Consider the following 18,723-nt stretch of genomic DNA (forward strand, 5'->3'; position numbering starts at 1 on the left):
GAGCGACACCGCTCTGATTTACATCGCAGCCTTGTCCCTAAAGCATCCGCGGGGTCAAATCTCCATGGAAACCCCACCGAAACACCACCACACTGAGCCCGTTCCCCGACCCGGGAGCTGCTCTGCCGAGCCCTCTGTGCCTGGGAAAGGGCTTTGTGCGGCTGGGATCGCTGCCAGCAGGGACAAAGCACAGCTCTGCCGGCTGCCCGAGCCGGGAATGCCGCTGCTGTCCCTGTCCTGCAGCTGTGCCCGCTGCATTTCCCAGCTGTGCCCGGGCAGCAGCAATGCCAGGGGCTGTGGCTGGCTGCCAGCCCCTTCTCCTGCTGCGGGCTGCATTCAGCACACAGCAACATCCCTGTGTGCCCCAGCAGACATCCTGGGGGGATGCCTGGTCCCCAGGGGGACACAGCCAGCACACAGCCCCAACGGGGTTCCTGTGAGAGCGTGACAGAGGGGACGAGCCCGAGCAGCAGTTCCCAGAAGTGCTGTTTGGCTTGGCAGCCCAAAGCTCCGTGCTTTGGGCTCTCCAGACGCCCAGCTCCGAGGGGGAATAGCTGGATGTCTAAAACCAGGCCTGGGATCTGGCTGGGGACCCCAGGGGCTGGCCAATGCCCTCACCCTGCATTCCTGCCCTGCTGCTGCCAGGCTGAGCTCTCCCCGTGGCAGCCCCACTCAGGCGCTGGGCTGGGGGCAACGATGGCACCTTGCTCTTTAACTTCTCTCTGCTGGTTCCCCGCTCCCCAAAGCTGGGAAGGACCCATCCCACCCCACCCCATCCCATCTGCAGGGGCAGCACAGCTTCCTACAAGCCTGTTGTGCTTGCAGAGCAGGGAGCAGCTCCTCAGGAGGGGCTTGGGCTCAGCTGGAGCCGCTCAGGAGGAGGCAGCTGGGGTAGGAGCAGGCAGCAGGGTCCCACCTTGTCACGGGAGCCGAGGGATGCTGTGAGGTGTGCACGGCTTCCCACACCTCCAGCCGGAGCTGAGCTGCACAACACATCTCTCAAAACCTTTATTGTCTGCAAATAACAAAAGCCAGCCCTGCAGCAGCACAGGGAGCCTGAAGAGAGCGGGGTGCTGGCACCCAGGGCTGCTGCCCCGGGGGTCCCCTGCCCCCTCCCCGTTCTGCTGGGCAGCAGCAGGGCTGGGTGTGCACAGAGGGACGGGTGAGATGGGGGCACGTGTCATTCTCCAAAGCGAGGAGCACATTTACAACTGCTTATAAATAAACAACAACAAAGAGAAACCTCTGGCTCCGGGAAGCAGGGGGAGGCCCCGCTGCCCAGGCCACCAGCCCAATGCGCTCTGTCCTCCAAAGGTGGGGAGAGGAGAGGCCCCTCCACCAGGGCTGCAGCTGCCAGGTGCCCCCTGGCACAGGCTGTGCCACCAACCTAAAGCAGCCTGCAGAGCAGGCTGGGGCACCTGCCTGGCTGCACCTGCCTGGCTGCACCTGCAGGGATTCAAAGATTGGGATGTAGGGAGGTGCCAGACCTAACAGTGGACGGGGCCAGCTGTGGGACCCAGGCACACTGAGAGCCAGGGCGTGGAGCCTGGCAAGGGCCAGGAGAAGGGCAGGGCTGCCAGGTGTCACACATCTCCAACAGCTGGTGAGGAAGAGGGCTGGGCACCCCCAAGCACTGAGGGACAGCATGGAGCACCATCCCATGGTGGGACTCCTGCCACCACTTTCCCCCATCATTTCACCCCTTTGGGTGCCACCCACCGTGCCCTGCACACAGGGACATCCCCACACCTGCCCTGCTGGGGGGCCTGGGGAGGGCAGAGCGCATTGGGAACCACCAGAGACACTTTCTACCTTTGCCTTAAAACACTGAAGCTTATATTAGAGACTATGATAATAACCCAGGGGCAGGCAGGGCTGTCCTGCCCGGAGTGGGGACAGCAGAGAGGGCACAGCTCTGTGGCCAGCCTGGTGAGGGTCTGCTCGGGCTGGGAGCAGGAGGTTAGTACAGGAGGGGCACAGAGCGTGCAGCAGGCAGGTGAGGACACCATCTAGGGCTGGTTCTTCGCCTCGGGGTCTTTGTCGTAGATGTAGCTTCCCACGGCCCCGGTGTTGACACCTGCACCGGGCAAGAAACAGGAGGGTGAGGACACGGGTGGCTGTTCCAGAGGATGTCCCCTCTGGGTGGTGGCACGAGCACTGAGAATGGCAGCCCACACAGGGCTCGTGCCCCTGGCCTGGGTGCCCACCCCGTGTGCCCCAGGCACTCACCCTTTGGGCCGAAGAGGATCCCGTAGCAGGGCTTGTGGCAGTACGGCTGTCCATCGTGCTGTGTGGGGCAGAGAGAAAAACCTGTCACCTGGCCTGGGGACCAGGGAAAATCCAGTCCCCAGGACACGTCCACCCTGCTGGGCACCTCTCTTCTTCCCCTGCAGACACCCCAAGAACCCCAGCGCTTCCCCAGGCTGAGGGGCTGCTCCTCCCAGCCCTGCCCTCCTGCAAAGGCAGTGGGTGCCATCAGGACAGCCTGGGATGTCCCAGCCGTGCCCCACTGGCATCCCCAGGTGTGCAGGCCAGGGTTCTGAGGCTGGCACCCCCTTACCTCGGCGTGGCCCCCCGGGGTCAGCGTCTTGCTGCAGCGCTCACAGCGTAGGCAGGGACGGTGCCAGTCCTTCCCCAGAGAGGTCACCTTCTCAGCTGGAGTGGGACAGGGAGAGAGGGTCACACGAGCCCACATGCCAAGGGGGAGCATTCCCCATGGGCATATCACAAAACCCCAGGAGAGCCCTCAGGATCTCCAGCCACCCACATCCCTCCCACCCTGCTGGTGCCTCGCAGGTGACAGAATGGCTGAGGACAGCTATTGCCACGTGGGAGGTGACAGCAGGGGACACAGTGCAGATAAATCCCTGCAGCCAGGAGTATATCCAAGAGGACCCTTCCCTGAAGGCCCCTCGGGCACATCCCTCTCTGAACCAAACCCTACTCCTGGCCTCTTTGCATGCCCCAGGGTTCCTGCACAGAGACCAGACCCATGGGCCATGGGACTCTGTGGCTCTATGCCACCCTGTGGGTCTGTGGCACCCCACAGGCTATGCCACCCCACGGGCCATGCCACCCCATGGGCCATGCCACCTGAGGCAGGCACGCACTGCTGCTCACCACCTTACCAAAATAGACCCTCTTGCCACAGCGTGGGCACATGTTGGGCTCCCCGGTGAAGGTGGTGACACTGGAAGCTGGAAGAAAAGAGAACACATGCCTGGGAAGTGGGGGGACATCTCAGCCAGGACACAAACCCTGCAGCCCACACTGTCACCACACGTGTGGCTCTGCACTGGCTGCCCACATGGCAAAGGGCCAGGCTGTCATGCCCTGCCCCTCACCTTTGCTGGGTCCCTTGGGAGGTGCAGCATTCACCTTCCTCTCCTCCACCTTCACCGGGTGCTCGATGGGTCCTGGAGCCGTCTGCCCCTCGATCTGTGGCTTGTCGTAGATGTAGGAGCCGGCCCCGCCGATGTTCACCCCTGCAGAGGGGCACAGAGAGGTGGCCTGGGAGCCCTTGGGGTCTCCATCGTCCCCCCAGGCCCCTGTCCCACCTCCCCCAGCCCGCTGAGCCAGGGGTCACTGCTGCACTTCAGCCCCGGCTTGCTTTCTCCTGACCCAGGCTTTCTCCAGTCGCAGCTGGGATAGGAGAGTAACTCCACCTTCTGTCTGAATGGGAATTTGTCCTCTTAAGTATTAAAAAAAAAAAAAAAAGGGGGCAGCTGTCAGAATAGATTCCTCCCTCCTTCCTTCCTTCCCTCCAGCAGCTCTTCCCTCCCTCTGCACAAGCAGACAGCAGGCCTGGGACTGCAATTTGCTGGCCTGATGCTCAGCCCCTGCTAGCCTGGCTCCTGGGGTGTTGCTGAGGCCACCAGCGAGGTGAGGGGACCAGGTGAGGGGACCTGGCCCCTCCACAGCCCCGAGCACCACAGGCAGGGGGGACAGGACATACCTTTGGGGCCGAAGAGTGTGGCATAGCAGGGCTTGTGGCAGAAGGGCTTCCCATCGTGCTGGGGAGAGAGGGCAGCGTTAGGATGCTGAGCGGCCACCGCGGTTCCCTCAGGAGCACCTTCATCCTCTGGTGTTCAGAGACCACCATGGCCATGCCTACACCCTAAAATGCACCCACTTTTGGGTCTGCAGCACCAGCCTAACCCAACCTGAGCCCTCGGGGGGTTTGGGCTGTTGTGCACAGTGGGGATGCAGCCCAGCCATGGGCAGCGGGCCCAGCCATGGACACCAGGCCCAGCCATGAACACCAGGCCCAGCCATGGGCACCAGGCCCAGCCATGGGCACCAGGCCCAGCCATGGACACCGGGCCCAGCCATGGACACCAGGCCCAGCCATGGACACCAGGCCCAGCCATGAACACCAGGCCCAGCCATGAACACCAGGCCCAGCCATGGACACCAGACCCAGCCATGGACACCAGGCCCAGCCATGGACACCAGGCCCAGCCATGGGCACCAGGCCCAGCCATGGACACCAGGCCCAGCCATGGGCACCAGGCTCAGCCATGGACACCAAGCCCAGCCATGGACACCAGGCTCAGCCATGGGCACCAGGCCCAGCCATGGACACCAGGCATGGCCTCAGCCCCTCAGCACCCTGTGCACAGCCAGGCTGCTCTCGGTGCTCGGTGGGAGCTCTGAGCTTGGCCTTTCCCTCGCCTTGGCCCGAGATCAGAGGCCCTGCAGGGGCTCGGGGCCCAGCCCAGCTGCTATCGACCCCGCTATCGTCTGGGCCATTATCGCAGGAAGGCATGAGGCGGGCGATAAACCCCGGAACTGCCCACAGCCGCTTCTCATGGGCCAGCTGGAACCCAGTCCAAGAGAAAAGAAAGAGCACTTGTGGCTGGAGCAGGGGGCCAGCACACACTGCCCTGGGCAGAAACCCCCTGGGAGCCTGTGCTCAGGCAGGATCCCACCCCATTGCCTGCTCAGCCCCCTCAGCACCTCCTGCCCCGTGTTCCTGCCCCATGTTCCTGCCCCATGCTCCTACCCCATGTTCCTGCCCCATGTTCCTGCCCCGTGTTCCTGCCCCATGCTCCTGCCCCATGTTCCTGCCCCGTGTTCCTGCCCCATGTTCCTGCCCCATGTTCCTGCCCCATGCTCCTGCCCCGTGTTCCTGCCCCATGTTCCTGCCCCATTCTCCTGCCCCGTGTTCCTGCCCCATGTTCCTGCCCCATGTTCCTGCCCCATGTTCCTGCCCCATTCTCCTGCCCCATGTTCCTGCCCCATGTTCCTGCCCCATGTTCCTGCTCTGTGCTCCTGCCCCGTGCTCCTGCCCCGTGCTCCTGCCCCATGCTCCTGCCCCGTGCTCCTGCCCCGTGTTCCTGCCCCATGCCCCATGTTCCAACCCCATGTTCCTGCTCTATGTTTTCTGCACTGTGCTCCTGCCCCGTGCTCCTGCCCCATGCTCCTGCCCCCTTCTCCTGCCCCATGCTCCTCCCCCATGTTCCTGCCCCATTCCCCTGCCCCGTGTTCCTGCCCCATGTTCCTGCCCCATTCTCCTGCCCCATTCTCCTGCCCCATGTTCCTGCCCCATGTTCCTGCCCCATTCTCCTGCCCCGTGTTCCTGCCCCATGTTCCTGCCCCATTCTCCTGCCCCATTCTCCTGCCCCATGTTCCTGCCCCATGTTCCTGCCCCATTCTCCTGCCCCGTGTTCCTGCCCCATGCTCCTGCCCCATTCTCCTGCCCTGTGTTCCTGCCCCATTCTCCTGCCCCATGTTCCTGCCCCATGTTCCTACCCCATGTTCCTGCCCCATTCTCCTGCCCCATGTTCCTGCCCCGTGCTCCTGCCCCGTGTTCCTGCCCCATGCCCCATGTTCCACCCTCCAGACTCCTTGCCCACGAAGGGCAGGGGGGCAGCTGGGCAGAGGTGCCGTGCCAGAGGCGAGGGCTGGCACAGCCGGAGGTGGGGCAGGGCAATGAGACTGCTGAACAGAAATATGAGTGTGCTCACGGTGCCGCCGTGCCACAGGGGAGGGTAAACATTGAACTGGTCTCCCCACGACACCTTCCCAACCTAGCCTCCTCAAAAGGAGGGAGAAAAAGCAGGGAAGGGCCAAATCTGCTGCCGGCACAGTCAGTGGGGCTTGGCTGCCGTCCCCTATGGGAACAGAACCCAACCTTATATGGAGAAGCAGCAAACCTTCCGGGCTTAACCCGGCCTGGAGCACGGATCCACCTCGCTGGGGGCCACCAGCACGGCTGTGCCCGCTGCTGCCCGGCCGTGCTGCCTGCTAGAGCCAAGCTAAGGAGCTGGTGACACCGCGGAATGACAGGTGCCGAGCAAGCCCAGGCACCGGGTGTCACACAGGGACACAACCAAAATCCAGCTCAGCCCGGGCAGCTGCGAGCTCCAGCAGGGCGCCTTCACACTCCCAGGCGCTGGGGAGTGGCAGCAGCATCGCGCTCCAGCACAAGCTGCAGGGCGCACAGAGCAGCAGCGCCGAGCTCCCGTTGCCGTGGCAACCCAGGCATTCCCCATTCCTGGGGTTTTGGACCGCAGGTTCAGCACACACACGGCTCCAAAGCCTGTGCGGTGCCCGAACGAGTCTGCCCAGAGCTCCGGGTGCTTCCTGGGGCGTGCCGAGCCCCACGGCAGCTGCAGTGCAGCGCACGGGCTGCCAGCACCACTCCGTGGCTCGCCCAGGGCTGTGCACTGAGCACCCTGAGCTGCAGCAGCAGCGTTTGAAGCCGCAGTGCGTTCTCCTGGGCTTGCACGGCATCAGATATGTGTCCCAGCCCTGTTCTTGGGATTCCCATCCCACCGGGATGTGCCAGCACAGCTCCCACCCTGCCCGCCCTGGCAGCCCTTACCTCAGCGTGCCCACCCGGGGTCAGCGTCTTGTTGCAGCGCTCACACTTCAGGCAGAACTTGTGCCAGTCCTTGCCCAGGGAAGACACCTTCTCGGCTGCAGGGGACACGAGAGAGGGGTGAGCCACTGCCCGGCAGAGGGGAGCCAGGCTGTGGAGCCACGGGGGGCTGCTCACGCCGTGCACAGGAGCCACTCTGCCACAGCCCCCAGGCCCCTGCAGCCCTGTGGGGCTTGGGCACAAACCCCCAGCCTCTGACCCCTCACAGCACTGCACCAGCTGCGAAGAAGAAGATTAACCCTGTCCCAGCTGCCATCCCCCAGCTGAGCTTTCCCACGCACCAGTCCAGCAGCGGTAGCATTTTCTCTCCTGCTCCCCGGGTCTATTTTTACTCACCACGTTACCCGGAATGACTTCACTCCCATTCAAATATTTGGCGTTTCCATGCCCACCCCGCCCGTGCAGTCACACTCCCCCCACGCACTGCCTCTCCCCGGGGAGCCTCAGCCGCAGCTCCAGAGATGCTCCCAGGAGGAGGGGAGGACACACAGCCTCCGCTGTCACCCGGGATGGCCATTTGGGCCCGGAAAACACCTGTCCCCCGAGCCCCCAGCCCGGGAACAGGCACGGCGTGCAGATGAGAGCGCAGCCACTCACGGCCACAAACCTGCAGAGCAACTCGCTGCCAGCGCTGGAAACTGTGTCAAAGCATCCGTGGGCAAATTCAGGGAGGGCAAATGCTTTGAGACTGGTTGTATGAATACAAATAGAATCCTTCTGTCTGGCCCTGAGCTGTAGGTCTCCAGGGGCACCCTGGGAGGCAGCACAGGCTGCCAGTGCTCCTCCTGCATCCCCATCCCTTCTCCCTCCCAGCTCCTGGGCGGCCGGGGGCTGCCTTGTGCCCCCCACGGATTCCTGCTGGCCCTCCCTCTGCACTGCACATGTGCAGAGACAGCTGGAAAACAGAGTGAGCCCGTGACAGCCACCGTAACACTAAATCAGGAGAGCCAAATAAAATATTTAACAAGCAAATAAAAGCGCAACCGGAGCCGGCCCCGCTCCGTGAGAAGACCTCCTCCGAGATGTCCCCTGAGGACCTCAGCAAGTGTCACCTGTTTGCATCCAGTCACGATGGGGGTCAAAAGCTCCCCAAAGGGCAGGTCCTGGCTTCTAGAGCCACCCTCCTCCCAAGGCAAACAGCTGCATGGGGCATGCCAAGAGGCCGAGATAAGCCCAAACAATGGCATCAGCACCCAAAAATTCCACGCCAGGGCAAAGCAGGATTGCCGCTGGTGGGAGGGGCAGCGTGAAGGCCGAGCCAGAGTCCCTGCACCAGGGTGCACAGGAGACAGCTGAGAGTGTCCCCAAACGAGCATAAATATGGAAGATGGAAAGATGGACTCCGGGGACTCGCATCAGGTGGAGAAATCTCCAAATCTACCTCCTGCTGGTGACACGCAGGCTGTTGAACCAAACCCAGGCAGGAGGAGCGGGCAGCAGGGCAGAGGGATGCCCCACCACAGCCAGGGGTCTGTGCCTGCCCACCCCAAGCTGCCGGGACAAATCCCTGCTGGCTCCAAGCCCAGGGGCTCAGAAGGGCCCATGTGTCCCCAGCCCCTGGAGGAAGGGTCCAGGGCCAGGGCTCCTTTTCCTCTGCAGCCCTCATTGTCTCTGGGAGCAGAGAACCAGGCGCAGGGTGAACAGCCCCAGGGATGCCCCAAAAGCAAGGGGAATACGGAGGTCCCAGCACCGCACTGCCCTGGGGCCATTGCGGGAGCCCTGCATCCTCCCAGCCCTCCCGGCAGGAACGGGCTCCTCCCCGGCTGACCAGGGAGGGAAACGGAGCGTGATGGGCTGAAAGCCGAGCCAGGAGGCTCGGGGCCAAAGGAGACCTGGGTTTTGTCCCGGTGGATGCACACACAGCCAGGCCAGGCTGTGCTCCGGCTGCGCCGCCCCGAGCTCCCCCCGCTGCCCGAGCCAGCGCCGTCACGGCCGCGGCTACAAAGCAAGGAGGAAGCTCCCGGCGGATGTTTTCCAGAGGCCATGGCAATTATAGCTGGCCACAGCCCCCACCGGCTCCTTCCTGCTCCCGCCATACAAAATTCTCCCCCAGTGCCCCCCCGACACACAATACTATTTCAGCAGATGGAAATCCTTGCTCTTCCCTGACGGATGCAGCCCCTGCCAATGCATCCCTGGGCCACGCGGAGCGGGAGGGATCCGTGGCAGGGGATGGGGCTGGTCATCCCGGGACAGCCCGGGAAGCACGGGGGCTGCTCCGGCATCCTCTGCCTGCAAACAAGGATTCCCGGGGGATGCGTCCGGGAGCGGCGCAGCCGGGATGCCTTTCCAGAAGGCATTGTTTGCTCCGAGCAGAGGAAGCCGCTTGGAGCCACCCCAGCCCATTTCCAGGGCAGCAGCCTGCGGCCACACCATCCCATAAATCACTGCGGAGGGAAAGGACCAGCGCCCACATTTCCTGTCACTCGGCCACAGCTGCTCCGCTATTGCATCAGCTCCAGAGGAAAAGGCTCTGGCCGCATCCTCCCGCTGCTGGGGGAGCCCCGCTCCTCACCCCGGCCCCGCCGGGGTCACCCGGCACTGCGGGAGCATCCCGGGGCTGGGTCCTGCTCCGAGCAGGGATGGCACAGGGCACTGCCACTGCTCCCAGCCGCTGCCACCAAAGCCCCATGATCTCCGCATCCCCCTCCGAACCCCCGGGCACACTCAGCCCTGAGCCAGCCGAATTTAAACCAGCAGCCCTGGAAGGGCAGGGCTAAGGCTGCGAGCAGCGGGGATTTGGCCTCTGCCACGTGTGTGTGACTCAGGGGTTTGCCAGCCCTGTGTGCCCGTGGATGAGAAACCTCTCCCCAGGGGAAACAGCCCCGAGGAGAAGCGGAGGCACAGCCGGGTTCGCGTCTGGCTGCAGCTGTGGGGGGGATTTGTTCTGTCAGGGGATGCAGCCCATCCCTGGGATGCAGAGAGCAGGCAAGCAGCCGAGGGGGCTGTCAAGGCACACTGATCTCATGGCTCCAGAGCAGCCCCACCCCAGAGACAACGCGGCTCAGCCCTTAATTACCCACCGTGCCCAGACAAAGCAGCTGGCACGGGCCAGAGGTGGGCGCATCCTCTCAGGATGCGAAGAGCGCATCCCTCCTCCCAGTTTCTGTGCCGCCGGCAGCACCGAGCCCGCCCCAGGCCCTCGCACAGGTATTTCCACAGCCTGACGTCAGTGCTGCTCCCAGGCTTATTCGGCAAAAGGAACCGTAGCTGCAGCTGCGTCTCTGCAAAGGGCTGGGCTGTGCCCCTTCCACCCGACCACAGCCCTGGGAGGGCAGGGGAAGAGCTGACAAAGGCCAGTCTGGCAGTGAGGATGCCAAATCCCCACAGGGATCCGGCGACAGGCATCCCTGGCAGAGAGGGATGCTGTCAGACCGTAGGTGCCCTTCAAAGCACTTGCAGACACAAAGGAATAAAGAAAGAAAAGTGCAAGGAAAGGAGTCTGGAAAAGGCTGGAAACAAAGCCAAGAGCCATGAACCAGCAGCCTCATCCCTTCTCCAGCTCCTCACAAAGTGGCCAGGAGATGGAAAAGGTGGAAGGACAGGTGGAGGATTTCCTGCCCTCGCCATGCCAGGCTGTATCCCAGCCTCACTGCCTTCCCGTGCCCCTCAGCCCATCCCCACCTGCCCTCCCCAGGCCCAGCCGATGCTGACGGTTACACCACACCCTGATTTGTGGCCAAACATTTATATTTAGCTTCTCTGCAGCAAGGCAAGGCCGCCCTCCAGCTTGCTGGGCTCCCTCCAAGTGTGCAACAAAGCCAGCTCAGTACGGCCTTGCCGCAGAGCGCAGCCGGGGGGAACAGGGAATATCCTGGGGGGGCTCCCACTTCCAGCCAAGGGGAGAGACAAGGTCTCCCCCGGGATCCGAGCCCCCGCCTGGCCGAGGAGCTCAAGAAGGATGTTTGATTTCCAGGCTCAGCCCTGACACACTGCGCTGCTCCCTCCACCCTGCTGCTCCCTTCCTCTCCTCCGACAGCCTCGCTGCTCCAGGCACTTCCCTGGCCGGGAGCCTCCGGTGTCCTGCTCTGGTTTGCAGGGCCAGGGCAGCCTCTGGAGTCCTTCACCATTTTCCACAGGGCTTCATCAAGCAGCCTTGGGATGCATTGGAGCTTGGGCAGCTTGGAGAGTACCAGTGGGGCTGCCAGCCGGGCACTGGGTTCAGCTGGGGCTGAGCCCAAGGAATCAGCTGCTCTCCAGCTGCACAGCAGCCCTGCACGGCAGGCAGGACCCCGGGGGGTGCAGGGGGTGCAGGGGGTGCAGCCCACACTGCCAAGAAAATATTCTGTGCCCCAGAGAAATCAGAGCCCCACCTGCAGCCCTCCCCTCGCCCGCCACGCAGCCGGAGCAGAGCGGCCAGGGAGAGCCGGGCACAGGCAGGCACACACAGAAACCAGACCCTGGGTAGCTGCTGGGTCAGAGCACGTTGTTCCTTCCTTCTGCACACTGAGATGTCACCTCTGGCAGGCAGTGCTGGGAGAACAAGACAGTTTCCTGGCCCGTTTCAGCAGGAGCAGGATTCTGGGAAGTGCTGGAGCAGCCAAGCTTGTCAGAGCTCCTGTCCCATGGCTCCTCACCTCCCCACCCTGCTGGCCTCCCACAGCTACAAGAGGGCTCGGCCCAGGGCTGAGGATGCTCAGGGTCTCCCTTGGGGCCGCAGCACTGGTGCTCCCCACCAGCAAGTGCACAGCAGGATGGTGGGACAGCTCTGCCCATCCTTGTGCCAGGACCTATCTCCCACCATCACCTCCCTGGCAGCCTCGGGGCCCTTGTCAGGAGCGGTGGGCACCACCACCCCAGCACAACCAGAAGTGGCACCACGGCTCACGCTCCAGGCTCTGCGTTTGATTGCAACATCGTGGTGACAGATTTTCCATTACTTCTCGCTTGGGCGTTCCTGCCTCACCTTTCCTTGCCTTCCCTTTCCAGTCCCATCCCCTCACCTCTCCCCATCCCTGTGCTCCTGCAGGGACCAGGAGGGAGGATGGGAGCACGAGGATCCCTGTCTGCCTAGAAGCTGGGACGTGGCTCTCTATAACCCAGGCACCAAACTGAGGTGCCCAGGACTGGGTTAGCAGCTCCGAGCCTGCAGCACCCACAGCCCCAGCAGCAGCCGCAGCAGCACACTGGGAGGAGCCCCAGCAAAGCCCAGGACACACGAGCAAGGGGAGCTCGCACCGCCCTGTTCCTCACTCCCACAGATCATTTCCTGTAGCCCGTGCTTTTTTCCTGAGGGAAAAACGAACGCTAATCAGCCTGTTCTTCAGCTTCCCTCCCCCCGGCAGGGCTCTGTGTGGGGAGCAGGGAAGTGGAGCATCCTTAGTTACCGTTCTGCGAGCTCCACTCACGCTCCCAGAGCCGGGAGGAGGCAGTTCCCAAGGAGCTGGAGAGCCAGGGCTGTGCACCGGCTGCACTGGAAAAGCTGCTTCCATTGTTCGGGACGGCAGGAATGGAAATCCAGCCCTCCTGCCTCTCCTGCCCCACCGTCTCCCTGCCCGGAGCCAAGGACAGCAGTTACTCATTAATTGCAGAGCGGCTTCTGCAGCTTGAATTTGGCCGGGCTGGCCCGGCGGTGCCGTGCTCTGAGGGACAGCAGCTCACACCCGGCTGCACCCGTGTCCTGCCGTGTCCCAGGGCCTGGCAGTGCTGCCCTTGGGCCCTCCTCGCTTCCCAGCTGGATGTGTCCACATCCCCCTCTGGAATTCCAATGGCAAACCAACTCTGGAGGGCAGCTTTCAGCCTGGGGGAGCTGCTGAGTGACTCCCACCTGCTTTCAGGACACCCCTTTCCAAACAAATGGAGCAGCAGCCTCCCACCCACCCTCACATGTGTGGAGAGCTCCCCAAAAACTCCCCCAAAACCCCCAAAAAGCCGGAGCCCGCCGCACGTGTGCCTGCCTCCTGCTTGGGATGGGAGAACAGGAAACCTCCTGCTGCCCCCGCTGCTCTGGGAAGAAAGGATGGGAGGCGGAAAGGCTTGGCCAGGGCTCCCGGTGACCCTGCAAAACTCATTTAAGGCTTAGCAATGCCAAAGGGAGCTGGGGAAATGTGTGGCTGCTTGGCTGCAGGAGACTCCGGTCCCTCCGGAGCTTCCTGCCAGGAGCGATAACCCAAAGCCACCTGCCAGAGCGGGGTGGGAGCTGCTGGGACTCCTCCAGTTAAACATTCACCTCATCCAGCCAGCCTTCCCCAAGCGGGACAGCTAGCCCCAGCCGTTCCTGGAAACAATGTCACAGACCTCAAACTCCTTGCAAAAATAGAAAAAAAAAAAAAAAAAAAAAAAAAAAAAAAAAAAAAAAAAAGCCAAAAATCTATTTTTATATTTTCCTGTGCTTTCTAAAGGAAAAAAAGCTCATTCCGTAGCTCAGGAAACGCCCACATCCTCCTGGCTGGGCAGGGAGGAGCCCACTGGATTTTTCCAGGGAGCATGAAGCAACAGGCATGTTGGAAATGAGTTTTCCATCGGTGCCCGGGAGTGGCGGAGCGGGGCGGGCGCTCGGCGGGGCCGGGAGCCGGCGGCGTTTCCCACACATGACCCGAGGCTGCAATCCCAGGCATCCCGAGCTGCCAGCGCTCATTCAGCACAGCCGGGGAGGCTCCCGAACAAGCGGGGCTTTATGAATCACCTCCCCGCTAAGCTTCGGCCCGGGAATTCAGGAGCGACACCAAAGCCGGAGCTCCCCTCGCCTTCCCCACCAAACCTCGCGGCCCACCGGCAGGAAAGGCCGGGATCCGCAGCCCGGGTCAAGAATTTGCGGGGAGATTTTATGCCTTGAATAAACGGACTCGGGTTTATTCTTCCAGAGCCTGGGCGGTTCCTCAAGGAAAAGCTCAAGGCACCAAGCGGGCCGTGCTCCAGCCTATCTCAGCTCGGAGCACACAGAAGTTTTTTGGCTCGCTCAGTTTCAGCTCCTCTCCCCAGGTCCGTCTGAGGGGCAGCAGGGGCAGCATTCCCTGCGGGAAGGGGTGGGATGGGGGCTGGCACTGCCCCTCCCTGCCTTAGGGAGCCAGCGAGCAGCAGAGACCGGGACGGGAGCCTCTGCACCTACAGAAACCCTCCGGGGACACAGCGGGCAGCTCCAGCCCTGCTCCCCCCGGACCGCCTCCTCAGGTCACCCACAAGTCCCCCAGGACCATGGGGAGAGAAAAAGAGCACGGACACTGCTGGGGGCTGGCGCTTCTCCTCCTGGCACAGCCTGGCCTCCTCCTCCGGCAAGGAAGGGGTCCCTGCGCCCAGCCCCGACCCCCCCACGCAGGGCAGGCTCATCCCTGCTCCGAGAGGAGCAGCTCTGCCCCCGGGTCAGTGCCCAGCTGGCTGGGCAGGCACTATTTTCTGCTTAAAAAGGAAAAGATTCACACAAAGAAAGACATCCAAGGGGCCAAGCCCTCCCCGCCCACACACAAATAGGTTTATTTAAAGGAGGAAGACAGCAAATTCCTATTTCCCTGTGTTTACTTGGAGATGGCCGGAAAAGAATGAAAGCACCAAAGCCTCCAATGCTCAAACATCATCAGGACCCTTTGGTATTTCTCCACCAAACAGACACTGAGGCAGCAGGGGCTGGACCCCGGAGCAGCGGGGGGAGGTGGGCAGGGAGGGCTGCAGGGAGGCAGCGCCAGGCCAGCAGGACCCCGGGGGCAGCTCGGGCTGGAGCTCTGGATCCATCCCCAGAGCCACCCCGAGCTCACGGTGCGGTGCCAAGGGCGCTCACCCAGGGGCTCAGGTCACTGCCGGGGACTCCAAGGCTGAGGATCAGCCCCTGCTCCCACCTCTGCCCGCGCTGCCCGACCCGAGACACGGCAGCTTCCCAGAGATCCTGACCAGCCACAGCACCAAGCAGGGCCCTCCGAGACCTGCAGGGACCGCCTGCTGCCCTAACCCAGCCCAGGCGTGCTGGCACGGAGCTCCGAGCCCAGGAACTGCCTTTGAAAAAGTCCCGTGGAAACGCCAAAGCCGTCATTAGCTCGCCCAGCTGGGAAGAGCCCGCTGGGGGCTGGCTGCGAGGCGAGACGGGGAGGGGACAATGGCACACCTGGGGCCAGGTTTGCCGGGAACCAAAGGAACCGGCTGGGAGAAGGGTTTGTTTGCACCTGCCACTGCCAACTTCTCCGCCCCAAGAGATCCCCGGATCACGGGAGCCCCCATGGCAGTGCCGGCCGTGTCGGGTGGGCTGGGCTCCCCTGACCAGGGACAGGAGCCACCCCACTCTCCTCCCCACCCCAGTCCCTCACCGCCTGCTCCCCAGCCGGCAGCAGCCCCCAGCACAGCCGGGGATGCGGGGCACAGCGGAGGGGATGCGGGGCACAGCGGAGGGGATGGGGAGCAGAGCGGAGGGGATGGGGAGCAGAGCGGAGGGGATGGGGAGCAGAGCGGAGGGGATGGGGAGCAGAGCGGAGGGGATGGGGAGCAGAGCGGAGGGGATGGGGAGCAGAGCGGAGGGGATGGGGAGCAGAGCGGAGCTGAGGGGCCGCGGCCGCCCCGGGGCAGAGCAGCTGCTGCCGGGCAGGGCTCCGGGTGAGCCCCGCGGAACTGCGGAGGAGCGGACACCGGGGAATACATCCCAGTGGGGAAAAGGGCAGGCGGGGATGCACCGGGGCTCAGGGAAGGGGAGGGCAGGGATGAGCGCCGGCTCTGGGCTGGGGGACGGCTTTGAGGTCCCGGGGATGCGTCTCGGCTCGGGGAAGGGGATGCGGGGCCGGGCCCCGGGGATGCGCTCACCGAAGTACACGGTCTTGTCGCACTTGGGGCACTTGGATGCCATGACTGGAGAGCGGAGCCGAGCCGAGCCGTGCCGTGCCGAGCCGTGCTGTGATGTGCCGCTCCGTGCTCCCCGCTCCGCCCGGCCCCCGCCCACCGCCGCCCGGGGGGAGCCGGGGCGGGGCTGGCGGCCGGGCTCGGTACGGCCGGGCTCGGTACGGCTCCAGCTCAGCAGGTGCCCGGTCCCGGCGGCGGAGAGAACACCCCCTGCCCTGTCTCCCATCCCCAAAGACCAAAGTCGGGACACGAGTGCTCCCGGCTTCTCTTGCCTGGGAAAAAACCTCCATAATAAACAGGTTGTTGTTGAGCGACGCCGCTTGCGGGGTTTTTAGCGGCCCCAAAGGCACCGGCCGGGAGCCTCTCCGGCCGAGTCCGGCCAGCAGCCGCCCCCGGGGCATGAGTGGGGGCTGGCGGTCCCGGGCAGAGGGGCTGGGGCATCTCCCATCCCCCGCAGCCCGTCCCCGCCCCAGCCCCGCTCGCTGCTCGGCTCCAGCGCCCGCATCCCCCGGCTCCCGGCGCCATTCCGCTCGTTGCCATGGAAACTCCCATCTCGGAAACCCCTCCGGCTGCAAAGGGATGCTCAGGGAGCCGTGAAGGCACGGCGAGGATACTCGAGGAGCCGCGATGCCACGGCGAGGCGGGGGAGCCCCTCCGTGCCCGGATCGTGCCCCGCGGAGCGGCTGCGGTGGGCGCAGGGCAGGGGGTGACAGGGCTGGTGACAGGGCTGGTGACAGGGCTGGTGACAGGGGGCAGAGCCCGTGGCTGTGCCCCTGCACCGCAGTGTTGGTAAACAGGACATCTGCCGCTCCGCAAGCGCAGCTTTGCATTATTCATCGGCCGGGAGCCCGGCCCCGCTCCGCCGCCATTGTCACAGAATTCCCTCCTGTGCCGGCAGCTGCCGAGCGCCCGGGAAGGGACCCCGCGGCTCCGGGATGCGGCACAGGGACCCCGGGCATGGAGGGGCCGGTGAAGGCCGAGAGCGGCTCCTCCATCGCCCCCGCCGGCTCGGGAGGCGCAGGCACCCCTGTCACTCCTCGGGCAGCTGGTGGCACAACAATGAGAGCCTTTGTGGCCGCCGGGGTCCCTGCCTGGGCAGGTGGCCGGGCCCACACCGGGGGCGGCTCAGCCCCGCGGGTCCCACCGTGGAGCCAGCGAGTCCCAGCCCAGGGCTGCGGCCACCAGGACAGGGCAGGAGCTGGGGATTTGCGGGGCTTTAGGTTTCCCGAAGAGCAGCTGTGCTCCGGCACGGTCCCACAGCACTGCGGCGGGTCCCTCTGTGGTACCGCTGTGTCCGCAGCCCAAAAGCACCCATGGCAGCACAAGCACAGCACAGCACCCCTGGGAACCGAGGGGACATCCTGAAAAGCGTCTCCCGTCTAAATCCTCCACACGCCGCGTTCCGAGGCAGCCTCAGCTGCTGTTCCAGCCCTGAGGAAGGAGGGAGAAGGCTTCATCCACTCAGCAGCCTGCTCGGGGAGACCACAGGAGGAAGCCTGGGCTCTGCCATGCTGCAGAAGCGACACCCAGAAGGTGCCAGGCAAGGGCTTTTCACGCCTAGAGGCCGGGGGGAATTAAGACAAATCACTTAAAGGTGTGAATCCCTGCCTGCAAATGCGCTAAATCCCAAGCGGATATGATGGTTCAGGAGCAAAGTGGCTTTAGCTGGTCGTGTCTTAATCTTCCCCGATTTAGGCTCGGCACGGTCCTGCACGGAGGGCAGGGATGTCCTGGAGGACAGGTGACCCAAGGCTGGGCAGGCAGGGATGGCCGAGCTCCTGCGGGGACACCCTGCTGCCGAGGGAACACGGGCTGCGGGCAGGGGGTGGTGGCACATGAGGGACACCCCTGACCTCTCCCCAGAGAACACATTAATAATTTTCACCAAAGGATGCATTTTCCATCAGAAGCTTGAGGGCCCCATCCCTGCCCAAGGGCTGGGCTGGAGTTTCCCTGGCAGCGGTGACAAAGCCGCCTTTCAGCGGCCGGGGGAGGTCTCTGGCACGGGCCGTGTCCCCTGCAGCAGCGCCCGGGGGTGTCCCAGCCCAGGGGACCGTGTCCCCAGCCCGGGTACCCGCGGCCCAGGGAGGTGACCCATATTCCCCTGGGATTCCCCGGGCTGCTGGGGGCTGCTCCCTTCCCCGGGGCTCCGCTGGGTCCCTGCTGGCTCCGCTCCGCTCCGGCCGTGCCCGCAGTCACCGCCCGGGGCTGCTCTGCCGAGCCGGCCCCGGCCCTGGAGCGGGGATTGACCCCCGGGAGCCCGAGAAGGTGCGAGGCTGGGACCTCTGCCTAGGGCAGGTCAGGCAGAGAGCTCTGCACAGAGATTAAGGGAAAGTGAGGAATAAATCAGGAATAACTCCCTCCAGGCTGCCTCTCCTTTGGCTCACCTCTCTCCCCCTCCCCAAGCCAACTCCCCTCAGCTCTTTTTTCTTCATTCAGATACAAATACCACAAAAACTCGTGGACCCAGACAGAGCTGCTCCTAAGAGGAGCTGGGGCTGGAAAGCCTTCCTCTGCTCTCATGTTTTCTGGCACCTAGGCTCCCTTGGATTTGTTACAGGGCAAGAAGAGGCTGGGGGGAAGAAAAATGAAAAGAGGTTATGGGAAAAGCCCCGGCTGCTGGCTTGGTGTGCCCAAAGATCAGTGATCCCTGTGTGGCCTGCAGAGCCTTGGCTGCTGCACCGTGCGTGGCCACATGCCCAGGGCCCTCTGTCCCTCACAACAAGGTCACCCCAGGGTGACAGGCCACAGCTTTCTCTTTTTTTCACCCCTGAAACTCCAGACACAGCCAGGGGCTGGGGGTTAAGAATGGCTGCTGCCCGCGGGCCACCCCAGCTATAACCAGTTTTGCCTCAGATCCTCGCATTAAGCAGGAAAAATTGCATTTTCATGGAAAAAATGGTTGGGCTTCCCTTCACGGGCTGGGAGCAGTTCCCGGTGACGGAGATGCAACAGAGAGAGCCTTTCACAAAACCTGGCAAAACACTTTATTTCTGAATTCATCTCCTCTCCACAGCCCTCCTGGCTGTGCTACACGGGGCTGGCCCGGGGGGGAAACGGGGCAGGAGGGAAATCTGTGCCCC

The 18,723-nt window shown here is 63.7% G+C and overlaps 1 protein-coding gene across 2 annotated transcripts; it reads right to left on the reverse strand.

The window, feature by feature from the left end:
• Positions 1 to 995: 995 nt before the first annotated feature.
• Positions 996 to 15,761, reverse strand: CRIP2 (cysteine rich protein 2). Of its 2 annotated transcripts, none has more exons than XM_005528646.2 (8): positions 15,605 to 15,761; positions 6,830 to 6,924; positions 3,956 to 4,013; positions 3,345 to 3,485; positions 3,129 to 3,197; positions 2,561 to 2,655; positions 2,230 to 2,287; positions 996 to 2,077 (listed from the first exon to the last, which is right to left on the reverse strand). In XM_005528646.2, the coding sequence occupies exons 1-8, from the start codon at positions 15,645 to 15,647 to the stop codon at positions 2,010 to 2,012; spliced, it is 627 nt and encodes a 208-aa protein (XP_005528703.1). In that variant the 5' UTR covers positions 15,648 to 15,761; the 3' UTR covers positions 996 to 2,009. The 2 variants fall into 2 exon arrangements, with proteins under 2 accessions (XP_005528703.1, XP_087916637.1); XM_088060511.1 differs by lacking the exon at positions 15,605 to 15,761 and adding an exon at positions 7,494 to 7,684.
• Positions 15,762 to 18,723: the final 2,962 nt, after the last annotated feature.

Source organism: Pseudopodoces humilis, chromosome 10, assembly GCF_049639895.1.
Source record: "Pseudopodoces humilis isolate 2021_Gansu_Grassland_sample_001 chromosome 10, ASM4963989v1, whole genome shotgun sequence".
Taxonomy (NCBI): Eukaryota; Metazoa; Chordata; class Aves; order Passeriformes; family Paridae; genus Pseudopodoces; species Pseudopodoces humilis.